Genomic DNA, 13,243 nt, shown 5'->3' with positions numbered 1-13,243 from the left:
CTCAGACAAAGCAAGAGAGCTCTACTCATCTTCGTTGCCAAACACTTGCAGTGCCAGCTGAGTGAAACCTGTTAGTACACAGTAACTGTGAGAGTGGCGGTAAATCCACTATTGTTACATGTGTAGCGTACCATTTATGTTAAAGGGAGACAAAAACAGTTCATACACTGAACGTTGGAGGAAAACAGAATGAGGTGATTTAGAAAGTCAAAGAAAAAACAGTCACTAAAATGGAAAAGCAGCAGCTGTGTGCTGCAGATTTCTTTCAGTAAAATGAATTTTTCTTGCTGAATTCATTGTTAGTCGGATGACTCTGCTGATGGGACAAATCCACATAGGATGGCATAGAAAGCTATTACAGAAAATAACCGGGATGTTCAAGATCAGTATGTTGAGTTTATCAGGAGAGCTTGGTAGTCGCTGTGAATGATGTTTGCAAAGGCTTAGCTGCAAGATTTGCTCAGTTTCAGCACCACGGACAGCTCTTTGACTGATTCCTCTGGAAAAAGCCAAATGCTGATTTTATCATTGGAAGTGAGGGTTGCTCTTCAGCTCTTTGTGTATTATAGTCATGTCATTATGGAAGATTAAAAGTGGCCAGTCAGTGGATTATAGAAACAATAGCTTCTTTTCTTTTTTTTAGCAGAGGATTCATGCGTCAACTGATCAAACACACACATCCACACATGTGCAATAACACTAAGTGCAATATTCTTTTTCTGACAAAGTTGTATTTTTACTCAGTTGTATAAAGCATTTGCATTCTATTTTTATCCTATTGTATATTTTATTCTATTTATTCTACTGTATATAGTATTTTATTTTATTCTATTCTGTACAGTTGTGTACAGTATTTTATTCTTATTGTATTCTAATTTTGCTATATAACTTTTGCACTGTCCACTGTCCACTTCCTGCTGTGACAAAACAAATTTCCCACGTGTGGGACTAATAAAGGTTATCTTATCTTATCTTATCTTATCTTATCTTATCTTATCTTATCTTATGCTTGTATCGAAACAGGCCAGGAGATGTCCCGCAGTCTTTCTTAGGATTGCCTAAGGTAATAATGAGTCATATATTTAGGCGATGAGTGGTGAGAAAATGGAGACAATAGGAATATTTGCCTTTTATGCACCGAAGCCCAAAGATTGTTGTTTGCTGAGGTGTGTCAGGTGTTTTGTTATCAGTGCAGGCTGTGAGCACTGGAATAGCCCAGTAACATAAAACTCCAACATAAGTGTTTTTTCTTCTCTCCCTGCTGCCATCACTGTTTTAACCCCAGCACAGGGTTTAAGATACATACCTGTTTCCACATGTTACATAACACTGAAAGGGTGTAAAGTGTTCTGATGAGCAGCAGCAGGATATTATCCTGTCACTAGATTAAAGCCTTTACTTTGTTCAAATCAAACCCCAGTGGGAGGTGGTGGGAGGGATGTAGAGGCCTAACTTAATTTATTGCTTATGAAGAATAATGTGAGTGAGTCTCATGCCTAAAACGTGAATCTTTTTCTTTGATTCCATTGGATGGGATCAGCAAAGTTAGACTTGTAGAGTTCGTAATAGCTCTAATTAATCAAGTGGTAACATTTTACTTTACTTTCCCTGTAGTGTTAACGTCTTGCATGATTCTGAGTGAAATGGACTAGTAAAGAAAGCAGAGACTTGAGGGATTTGATCTTGCTTTAACAAGCAAGATCGTTCTTCTTGGTTTAAATTGATATCTGCTAATTTTCCATCTATTTACACTCACAGGACACTTTATTAGATAAACCTGTTCAACAGCTTCTTAACACAAAGGTCTAATCAGACAATCACATTGCATTTAGGTGTGTAGACAGGGTTAAGATGACCCGCTGAAGTTCAAACTGAGCATCAAAGTGGGGAAGAAGGGTGATTTGGTGTCAGCTAAAAACATGAAATTGAGGCTACGATTCATATAGGCTCACCAAATTTGGACAACAGAATACTGGGGAAAACTTTGTCTGGTCTAATCAGTCTTGATTTCTGCTGTAACATTCACATGGTAGGGTCAGAATTTGGTGTTGTAGCATAGATCCACCCTGCCCTACATCAATGGTTCATGCTGGTGGTGGTGGTGTGATGGTGTGGGGGATATTTTCTAGGAACACCCTGGGGCTCTTAGTAGCCATTGAGCATCATATAAACCCTGCAGCGAGTATTGTTGCTTACCATGTCCTTTATGAATGGATTACATGACATGATTTACATCATGGATGTGCAGCTGACAAATCTGCAGCAACCGTGTGATGCTATCATGTCAATATGGACCTAAATCTCTGAGGAATGTTTGCAGAGAGTTGCTGAATCTCTGCCATGAAGAATGACGGCAGTTCTGAAGTAAAATTGGGGTCCGGCACAGTACTAGCTAGGTAAAATAAACTCTATTCAGACATTGGTAAATAAAGAAGCAACACAAGACTTTCGGAATTAGTTTTTTCATTAGTTACCACTTTACATGACATGTTTTATATTAACCGATTAATTGTTTGGTCAAAATGTCTTATTTTGTTTGATAAATCTTCCAGATAAAGCAAATAAAAGTGGGAAATCCTCACAGATGAGAAGCTGGAAACAGATAGTGTTTAGTAAATTCAAATTGAAACAATACCTCAGCTCCATTTAGTAAAAATGTTGTTTCAAGGAAACTTCTAAGGAAATCATGAGGCATTTATGGGACTTAAATGCAGTAATAAAATATGCCTTAAAGAGCGAGTTAATGTGTAGAAACAGAAGAAAGTGTGGGCACAGTAGGAGTGGGGAAGCAGTTAGTGAGAGACGGAGAGAAGAGAGGACATCATTCGTTCTGATACTGCTACAGAGGATTACCACTAATCTCTGTTTGGGCCGGAGCTCGCCTCCAACACATTCTCCCATTGGCTCCGGTCTAATCTCGATGCCCACATATCCGACAAACGCCCTTTCATTGGCTCCACCTTCCAGTGTGGTTTATGGGAATATGTGTGCACGTGTGCGTCCATTATTCATCAGTAAAAACAGTGTGCTTCTGCCAAAACACAAACGCTGCCGGGAGGGAAAATTGCCTGTTTGTGCTGGTGCACCGCTGTCAGGACTCGTAATGCTGCATGCATTAGAGCGGGATTAGATGAGGCTCAGTGTCTGACTGTGTCTGGGAATCGGAAGTGAGGTGACGCACATGCTGAGAGCAACAGAGCTGCATACTGAGCTGGAGTTGTTGGGAATATTACAGTGTCTTATAGAGACTATCTAAAACATATACAAGGCAAATCCATCCTGGGTGAATACCAAATACGCCATCCTGAGAGCTGTAGTTGTTGACATAGTGTTGGGCAAACTTGTATTTAATTATTATGTAAGATTTCTTTAAAGTGGAGCTCTTTGTACTGATTAAAACAGTCAGGTCTACACGAGGGAATAAGACAGTCTGTGTGCGTGTGTGCACTCGTCCTGGCATTTATTTGTACACCACTGAGAGGGTAGACTTTATTACAAAAAGCAGTGAGTCACTACTCCACAGCAGCTGGAGCTTACTAGCTGCGTAGGCGTGTTTTTGTGTGTTTATGCACAACATCAAGTGATGGAGGCTTAGCCCGAGTGCCTCCAAAAGTAAAATCTATCAGGTTCTTTTCTTTGAGTGTCTTGGAACCTAAAAATACATCAGTTTGTTTAATCTGCTTTGTGTTATTCAGCTGCTGGAGACACACATGCGTCACACATGCTCAAGCACCTTCCTCCTCTTTTCACTGTGCTCACAACTGATTAGTTTTGATGGTTTTATGGTATCCTACAATATATATGCGGTATATCTACATAGATAGAGACTGAGGGAAATGCAGATTTAGAACTGCTGTAATTTGGTGCAGAGCACTACATACTGGGGGCTAATTTTGTGTTTTTCACAAAGTCACTTGACGAAACAATTAAGGGTGAGTGCAAAATAACTCAAAATGGCCATATGCATCTAACACGACACATTAGTTTCATATACAGTCATTTAAAAAGAAAGCACGGCTTCTTTCAAGTCCAATGTTTGACATATCGGGTCATAATAAAAACCATCTGATGAATAAAAATACTGACATATTATTTAATTCTTTGTTTATTTGTTCATTTAAAAAGGTAAATAGCAGCTAGGTGCTGATAATTAAATGTACATGATTAGCAGCCGTTGCTGCCCATCAGTCTTGGAATGGTTAAAAGGCCATTTCCAAACAAATTTATGTCAATCATTCTACAGCAAGAAGGATTATTCAAATGGAAAACATTCAAGACAGCTGTCAGTCCTTCCAGGAGTGGATGTCCTCCAAGGTCAGCGTGAAACTGTAAACACCCTAACAGCGACTTCTCAGGATCTTCAGGCCTCAGTTAGCATGTTAAATCTTAAAGTGCATGAAAGTACAATTAGAAAAAAGTGAACAAGTTTTGTTTGGAAGGAAGGAAAAATCCTCTTATCTTTAAGAAGAACATGACTGCACAGCTTAGATTTGCAACGTTGCATCTGAAAAATCCACAAGACTCCTGTGAGGGGAGATGTTTGGTCATAATGCAGAGCGTTGGAGTTGTAATGCACAGTACTGTGTTTGGCAAAAAGCAAACACAGCACATCAGCACAACCACTTCATACAAGCTGTCAAACACAGTGGAGACATGATGATGATGATGATCACAGGACCCGGTCACCTTGCAGTCACTGGATTGACCATGAACTCCTGGCTTTGCAAAAGTATTTTAGGGTCAGAGGCTTGGATTCTATTAACTAGATAATGACGCAGTGTATTATAGCATATGTTGTTGTTCAGTTCAGGTTCTATTTAAGTAATCTTAGAACCTGCTAAGGACTGGATGATTTTCTTATTATGTCCTGATACAAGAAACCTTAGAGTCAAATGAGGGTGTACTTTCTTTCTTTACATGATTGTAAAGGTGTATGTCTACCTGCTGCCTACTGCTCACACGGATTGTTCGACAGGTCCATTCATCAATCTATGCAAATGAAGAATATTACCAATAATGTATTTCCCAGATACAATGGTTAGGACTCAAAGTGCTCAGTGCACTTACACTGTGGGTGAGTGCTTGCAGAAGATATTTAATGTACCTAAATACAGACAGCGTGTTTCTCTGTATGTCTCTTTGTGTCATAAAAACAAATCATCTTGTGTCAGCTTTGTTTGTTTCATTTTTCTTTTTTTTAAAAAGTGTGCCGTGGTGATTATTTCAGTACATTTGGCAGTCACACAACCATGACTGTTTCTGGTCCCTCACCTCACTGTGGAGGATGTATCTGAGGAGGGTTGGGGGTAGGTGGGGCTGGCATCCTCTCTGAAGAAGACATTAAGTGATGAGCAATTAAGAAATGAGGATGTTGATGGTGTTTTCAGGGATATGACGGTTTCCTTGGCAATGCAGAGGAAATATGGGTGTTTGGGAGTGGAGCCAAAGGAAGACCCGCAGTCAAGACCATCTGTCTGCTGGGCAGGTAGAAGAAAGGACAGACACACAAACAGTGGATGATGAGAGATCTGGTTTGCTTTGTTCTACAGGCACCAACAGAACAGCGCTGGCTCTGAAACAGCACTCAGAATAAAGCGCTCTGCTGCTGCTGGGCTCAGAGTAGCAGCTGTTGCTAATAAGCAAACAGATTTTACACGTCTTTGTTGATAGTCGCCCGGTCAAAGCTTGCTGATCGTGGTCTAAGAGATGTGCTGGATTAATATCTGCACAACTCAGCAACCTGCAGTTTTAGGATTTATGAGATTATATCACACGGTTCGGTCTTTCAGAAAGGGACACTTTCTTCAAGTTAGAAATCCTGTATTGTCTTTTTTTTTTTTTTAGTTTTTGGATCAATTTGAGAGTATCTTACTACCAGTTTCTTGCTTGTTCTCTTATAGTATTATGCTGTTGTGTAGCAGACTGCTTCTTCTTCAAGTCATAAGAAGAGAACAAGAAGAACAATTAACAGGAAAATGTTCATTATTGAGCTTAAAGGTGCTGGTAGGCAGATACTTACAGCAGTTTAAGCACAGACAGATCAGACTAATGATATCTCAGTGTAACATCCCTACGTGCTTTTTGACAGACTTCCCACTCTGCTCACCAACTTTCACATCAGATCAGTGAATTTGTCAGAGAACACAGCTCAGACCTGTTTAACTCTCATCCCATGACCCCGAGCTGCCTCAGGCTTTGCCTCAGGTTCAAACAGAGACCTCATCTATTTCTTATGAATGTTACATTCAGTTGCCCAGTGTTGAGCTCTCTCATCAGATACTGAACAGTTTGTCTTTGCATTGTGTAAATTGAAAACGTTTTGTAGCTTGATTGCATTTCTGTCATTAAGCTGAGGTGACTACAAGTAAGCTTCACTTGAAACTGTTGGAGAGAAAACTAGAAAACTTCGCATCGCTAAGAAATTGGTGTCACATCAGCTGAGGGGCACACGGTGTAAGAGGTGAGCTGACGCTGATGCTGCATCTGAATAGCTCCAGGAAAAAAGAGATCATGTGCAATGGAAAGCATAACTGTCCAGCTCTGGATGAGCTGCTTTACAGCTCAGACACACACAATCAGTGTCAGTAGCTGTATGCAGAACACATTGATTTGCATGGACACATACAGTTAATACCTCAATTCAATAATCAGAAATAAGCAGCAGAAATAAGCATATCAAACACCTGTTTCATTTTTTCTTTGTCACCATTCGCATGATTTAGCTGTGATGTTCATTAGTCATGTTTTGGTGGTTTGTGGTTAAAATATACTGATTCTTTCTTTAAAAAATTAAAAACGTCAAAACACACAAAACTAAACTCTAAACGGTTCCATGAAGGCACCGCCTATTCAACGAATCGTAAAGTGGTGAGTGGAAACTGTTAAATATTGGTCAGAATAGTAATCCAACTCTTGGAAACCTGCAATCTGTTTGTAAGCCACCAGATGGCAATATCTGTGGTTGCAAAAAAAAAGTCTTCCCGTCCCATAGAGATCTATGGGAAAATGACTCTGTCTTAACCTCTGTAAACAACTTGCTGCAGACTTTATGGAGTCACTCACTCATTTGGGGTCATACTGAATAAAACATTAAATCTGTTTTGTAAATCTTGATCATACCTTGTTTCAGAATGGACGATCACATGTGGTAAAAAAAACAGGACGCCTGCTTGTTCACAACTTGTCAATCAAAAGGCATTAGCCAATGAGCTTTTTTGTCTGTCTGTGGCTGTAGTATGGCATAAACATAAATGAACCAGCCGTCTTGGCTCCTTATTTAGGGTTTGGTCATCACACTCGAGGCAGTCATCTTTGGACTATACAAGGGCCACTAATCACAGCTAATGAGCGCGTGCACACTCCAGTTAGCGTATTCTTTCTCACATTATGCAGCTGTTTTTATTAAAAGCAAAGAAACTTGATTTGACTCGATTTTCACTTAATACCTGCTCACTGCTTATTGTCATCACATTCCGAACACTGTTCGTATAAGCTGTAAACTGAATGAATTTAATTTAATTTAAATGACTTCATTTTATTCAACATGACGATTTGCTGTCTCTCAGGTTTAGTAACCTGCTGAAGGGCAAAACGAGGAACATGAAGATGTCAGTTTGGAATCTATTTTCGATTATTTCATACGACTAATTTAAAAGTTAGAACAGGGTCGAACTGGTAATGAAAGAGTTTTTAATTTGAGACATCATTCAACATGTATCAGTGATGGATCAACTGAAGCTTGACCTGTATTTTATTGCTATTTTATTACTTATTTCCTGCTGTATTGAATGCACTCCTAAAACTGATCCCTGTCATTCACACATTTACTCTCTTACTTCCTCTTGTCTTCTCTTCAGAGCCTCGTTATTTTCATTCACTGACTCTTCTCTGTTCTTTTCTCCTGCTGCTGTCACATCATTGATGACACAACCTTTCATTTTTCTGAATGGATTTGTTTGCTTTTTATATTTGGAGTAAATTATCAGGATGGCACAGTAACTGTACTTTGTTATTGTAGCCCTGCTGCATTGTGGTTGTTTTCACTGACCATCATCTCTGCCATCCATCTGTTGTGTTGCAGGGATTTTCTTCCCCGTGGCTCTGGCATTGTGACCCGCCGTCCTCTGGTCCTGCAGCTGATGAACTCGCCCACCGGTAAAGCTCACCAAATTCCTTTGAAATTGCGTAATGATTTATCTTGACTGCTTCATTGACTGGTTACTCGTATTTGATATCTACAGCTGATCAGACAGCTGTTCGTGCTATTTGTACAGAAATCTTGACATCTTGAAATCTGTCTTGACATTTTATTGGGAACTGTGCATCACTCTGAATACATTTGGTAAAGATGGCTGATTTGAGTCTATTTATTGTCATTAACCAGTGACGCTGAAAAAGCCGGAGAGCTACTATAACGGTGATTGCAGTAGTTTTCTTGTGTCTAATGCTCTGAAATAAGTAAAAGGTATAAACATAATACAGTGTTTAATGAATTTATTACACTACCTGTCATAAAAACAAGAAAAGACAAATATTTTACAAATCTGTCAAAGTCTGTCATCTGGCACAGTCTATTTCATTTAAGACCAAAAGGAAAGTTTTCACTTACTTCTGTCCTTTCAAGTCAGCATGTAGTTGAATGAACTGCATCTTAGTTCACGTCACAGATTTACATTTAACAGCTTTGTGTCAACAGAGAGTCCAGCTGCCTTTAATATTTTACTTCTATTCTGAAGGCTGCCACATCCACATCCCTCTTTATTCTCTTCAGACACAGGAGCTTCATTCTTGGCCAAACCTTCAGTCTCCTCTCATCACGTTCTTGTCCTTTATTTATTTATTTTATTTGTTTGAAATGTAGCTGTTATAACATCCCCTGTAATTTTATTATTTGTTGCTGAGCCTTCCTGGAAAGACACAGCACTTGGGAAAGTAGCACAGCTTTTAACCCACTCTCCCATCACCCACCTAACCCAAGCTCCTCCTGGAGTCTAATATGTCCCGGTATCCTCAGAGGAAAACCATCCGTGGACATTTGCCATTCATCTCTATAGACTTGCAATGACAACATCCTCACGTTACCATAGTTACACGTTGTTACATTGATTCAGGATCTAGCAGAGAGTGTTTTCTCACAGCTTAGTCATGGTGCAAATCATAAATTACTTTGCGTTAATCTAAAATCAATACGCGGTCACAGCAACTGTGTTACTTCATGAACCAAGCTCTAACTGAGTTATCTAACAGTTTTTATCTGTCTTAAGTCTCATCCAAGGACACATCGCTTTGCAGCTGAGCGTCGTTCACTATGATCGACATTCAAAACCTTTAATTTGCCATTAACAAAAATCATGTTAAAAGGGTTTGATTCAACTTCTTCTTCTGTCATCTCTGTTTACCGTTTTTGCTGTCCACCTCACCGGATCTTCTGATATTCTGTCACATTACTTTCATTTGTGTCTCACTTTTTTGCTGTTTCTTCCAGAATACGCTGAGTTCCTGCACTGTAAGGGTAAAAAGTTTACAGATTTTGATGAGGTCCGGCAGGAGATTGAGGCGGAGACGGATCGCGCGACTGGAGCCAACAAGGGAATCTCCCCTGTGCCCATCAACCTGCGTGTTTACTCTCCGCACGGTGAGGCTGACGCAGTTTTATTCCGCACACACTTTGGTGAAGATTTAATCTGTGTAGAGCAACAGTAAGTTTAGTTTTGAATTGGCTTTGTGTTTTCTCTTCTTTCTTTCTTTTTTTACCCTCACAGTGCTGAACCTGACACTTGTGGACCTGCCGGGGATGACCAAGGTGCCGGTGGGCGACCAGCCTGCCGATATTGAATTTCAGATAAGAGACATGTTAATGCAGTTTGTCACCAAGGAGAACTGTCTGATGCTGGCCGTCTCCCCGGCCAACTCTGACCTGGCCAACTCCGACGCTTTAAAGATTGCCAAAGAGGTCGACCCTCAGGGTGAGTTTACACACATGTAAAGAAGCTAATAGGAGTTTTTTAACTCTTTGTTTCTACTTGCATACCAGGATTCATGATGTTTCATTTATAATTGCTCTTTGTATCATCCTAGTTATTTTTATACAGATGCACATAATGAAATACTGTTAATAAATTTGCGTGACTGGGTTAGGTTTAAGGACCATCGGTGTGATCACCAAGCTGGACCTGATGGATGAGGGGACCGATGCTAAAGACATCCTGGAGAATAAGCTGCTTCCACTCAGGAGAGGTGCGTAATACCTCGACAGCACGCTCACACAAAAAGTAGCACCTTTTCTGTCTCCTTCAGGTCGGTCGCAACGATGCACTGTTTCCCCCTTGTGGTAACTCAGAGCTTTTCAGTTCTTCCAACATCTGCAACGAAGAACAGAAACAGGGCCAAGGGATGTGGGAGAGTGTGTAAGAAATCAAAAGACAGACAAAGGGGTGAAAGAGAGGAAGAGCTGGAAGGAAAAGCAGGGGAAGGGGCAAAGAGAAAAAAACAAAAACACTGTCTTGGAAAATAACTCGCATGTAATTTGTGAGCTGCCCTTTATTGCAATGTGCTGATGTGGTGCTTTTCTTTTCCATTTGCACTTGGTTAAAACCCAGGCATGTGCTTTGGAATATTTTCCATTTCCTTTGTTTTTTCTATACTTTCCCCCCCTCTCCCTTCTTTTTCTCCCCGTCTCTCTAACGCTGTGGATATGCACATTTACAAGGCTGCTGGCTCACAGTTGCCTTAGTTATAGAGCATGAAACAGCTTTTAACTGAGTGATGCATGAGGAAGCTTAACTGGAGGTGAAACAGGATCCTTGTGACCTAACCTCTCCTGGTTATTTCGCCGCACTTCTTTTTTTTTTTTGTCTCTCTACGCCTTAAAAGAAGAAACGCATCCAGGAATTCTTTCTCTCTTTCTGGTTTTATGCAAATCCCTCTTCCTCCTTTTCTCTTCTCCTGTCTATATTCTTTTAAGTTCTCGGTCTGAGGTCTCTTAAAATGTGGTTTAACATTATTAAACACATGTGAAACAGTTGGGTCCTTGGAGTGGCTGTTCAAACCTGAGGTCATGGGTAGAAAATAAAAACCCAGAACAGTTCAGTGTTGCTCTAACACAAGTCTGTATTATCTTCCAGACAAATTACAATACCCGTTTCAAGTCTGTCAGGAAACGATCAAAGGAGTTGGATGGTTTTCTCTAAATCTGTCAGTGTTTTAGGGTTTACTGTGAGTGTGGAGCTCTCTGTCTGCTTGTCCAGGTTACATTGGTGTGGTGAATAGAAGCCAGAAGGACATAGATGGAAAGAAGGACATTAATGCTGCAATGGCTGCCGAGAGGAAGTTCTTTCTCTCCCACCCGGCATACAGACACCTGGCTGACCGCATGGGAACTCCCTACCTCCAGAAAGTCCTCAATCAGGTGTGTAAACATGTGAATGTAGTGAGCCCATTCCTATGTTTTCCCAAAACACTATTTCAGTTTTCTAGTGACCTTATTCTGATATTCTGACCTTTGACCTGCACAGCAACTGACCAACCACATCCGGGACACCCTGCCGAATCTGCGGGCCAAGCTGCAGAGTCAGCTTCTGTCCATCGAAAAGGAGGTGGAGGAGTACAAAAACTTCAGACCTGATGATCCGTCTCGCAAAACCAAGGCTCTCCTACAGTGAGACAAAGCGCACAAAAACGCACACACACACACACACACACACACACACACACACACACACACACACACACACACACACACACACACACACACAGAAATGTTAATATCTGCATCCTTTCCTGTAGGATGGTGCAGCAGTTCTCGGTGGATTTTGAAAAATGCATAGAGGGCTCTGGGGACCAGATCGACACAGCCGAGCTGTCGGGCGGTGCCAGGATCAATCGCATCTTCCATGAACGCTTCCCCTTTGAACTGGTCAAGGTGTGTGTCGGTTTTGAGATGTCAGGAAGTTATGCTCAGGGTTTATATGGCAGTTTAGTGTCTTAGAAACCTTTAGATTATATTGTACTTGTTATTGTACAGTGTAAATTCAGTGCTGTACAAAAGTCTTGAGCCACACCTCTTTTTGTGTGTGTGTGATGCTAGGAAAATGGGAAATAGGTTCAGGGCTTTGTTTTAAAACATGGGCAAACATACATAGAAATACAGTATATAATGCAAAACAAGGGAATTTCTCCAATTCTAATGATCTTATTAGAAATTCAATATTTGGTATGATCACCTTTATGATCTAAAAACAATCGGAAATGAAGGTAAGAGTTCTTATAATTTCTTATAGTATTCAGGATTCATACTCAGGATTCTTGAAGGACATTCAAAGCTCTTCTGTGGATGTTGATCCTACACTGCTTCAATAATGTTATGGTCCAGGCTCTGGGGAGCCCAATCCATGACTGACAGTGTTTCATTGTGTGTTTTTCTATCCAGGTATGCTTTTACTGTATTGGCAGTGTGCTTTGGATCATTGTCATGCTGAAAAATTAGCCACTCAGAAGCTTTGCAGATGGTGAATCAAAATCTGACTTTACTTTCCTGCGTTTATAATTCGATAAGTTTTGACCAGATCCAAATTGATGGCTTAAATGCAACTACAGCAGGTTCAGAGTCTCTTCTGTGTTTTAGAGATGGCTGTAGGTCCTCGCCATCCTGTGTCATGTCTTCACTTGATTCCCCCCCCCCCCCCCCCCCCCGTTTCTTAAGGACGTGACTTTTAGATTCTATTCATCAGCTGATAGACTCCACTTGTCCAGTTCCCTCAAATTTTTTTAAGCCACACTGCACACAATGCTGAGATATGACAAGTTTTTAGACATGGGAACTAATTATGTGTGCTTGAATGATTCATAGGTCAGTGTTAAGCAGCTCAACAAACAGAAAACATTCTTCTGAAAATGGCCCTGGGACTGGACTGAAAAGCAGCCAAAGAAAAACTGTGGAAGACCTTCAGAAAGCCTGGAGAACTCAAGGCTACTTTAAAAAAAATACAAGAAAGTCTATCCCCTTGTAAGCTAAATCTAAACAAATGAAGAGTGGCTCAAGTCTGTAAATCAAATAAATAACTTTGGATTAGCAGTAATGTTAGTCAGCTGCATATTTCATTTGTTTGGCAAATTAAGTTTGTTAGGGGGAAAGAAAAGTAGGTCTCCTCACTATAAGGTTTGTACATTTGCTTTTGAGGAGCTGGGTCATGATTTATCAAAAGATACATTGCTAAAAAAAAACCCTCTATGTAACAAAAAGCAA

The 13,243-nt window shown here is 40.4% G+C and overlaps 1 protein-coding gene across 16 annotated transcripts in view; it reads left to right on the top strand.

The window, feature by feature from the left end:
• Positions 1–13,243, top strand: part of dnm1a (dynamin 1a) — a 51,330-nt gene that overhangs the window by 3,660 nt on the left and 34,427 nt on the right. For all 16 annotated transcript variants that reach the window (XR_010094315.2, XR_010094314.1, XM_063478474.1 and 13 more), the window contains exons 2-8: positions 8,081–8,154; positions 9,485–9,634; positions 9,762–9,965; positions 10,138–10,236; positions 11,247–11,407; positions 11,514–11,656; positions 11,785–11,920. Coding sequence is in view for 14 of the 16 variants with exons in the window: in XM_063478474.1 (XP_063334544.1) it covers positions 8,081–8,154; positions 9,485–9,634; positions 9,762–9,965; positions 10,138–10,236; positions 11,247–11,407; positions 11,514–11,656; positions 11,785–11,920 (967 nt within the window). In the remaining 2 variants the exon portion in view is untranslated. The remainder of the gene's footprint in view (positions 1–8,080; positions 8,155–9,484; positions 9,635–9,761; positions 9,966–10,137; positions 10,237–11,246; positions 11,408–11,513; positions 11,657–11,784; positions 11,921–13,243) is intronic.

This window comes from Pelmatolapia mariae, linkage group LG7, assembly GCF_036321145.2.
Source record: "Pelmatolapia mariae isolate MD_Pm_ZW linkage group LG7, Pm_UMD_F_2, whole genome shotgun sequence".
NCBI lineage: Eukaryota > Metazoa > Chordata > Actinopteri > Cichliformes > Cichlidae > Pelmatolapia > Pelmatolapia mariae.
The sequence above is the reverse complement of the archived record's forward strand: the minus strand, read 5'-3'. Positions and strand labels throughout refer to the sequence as shown.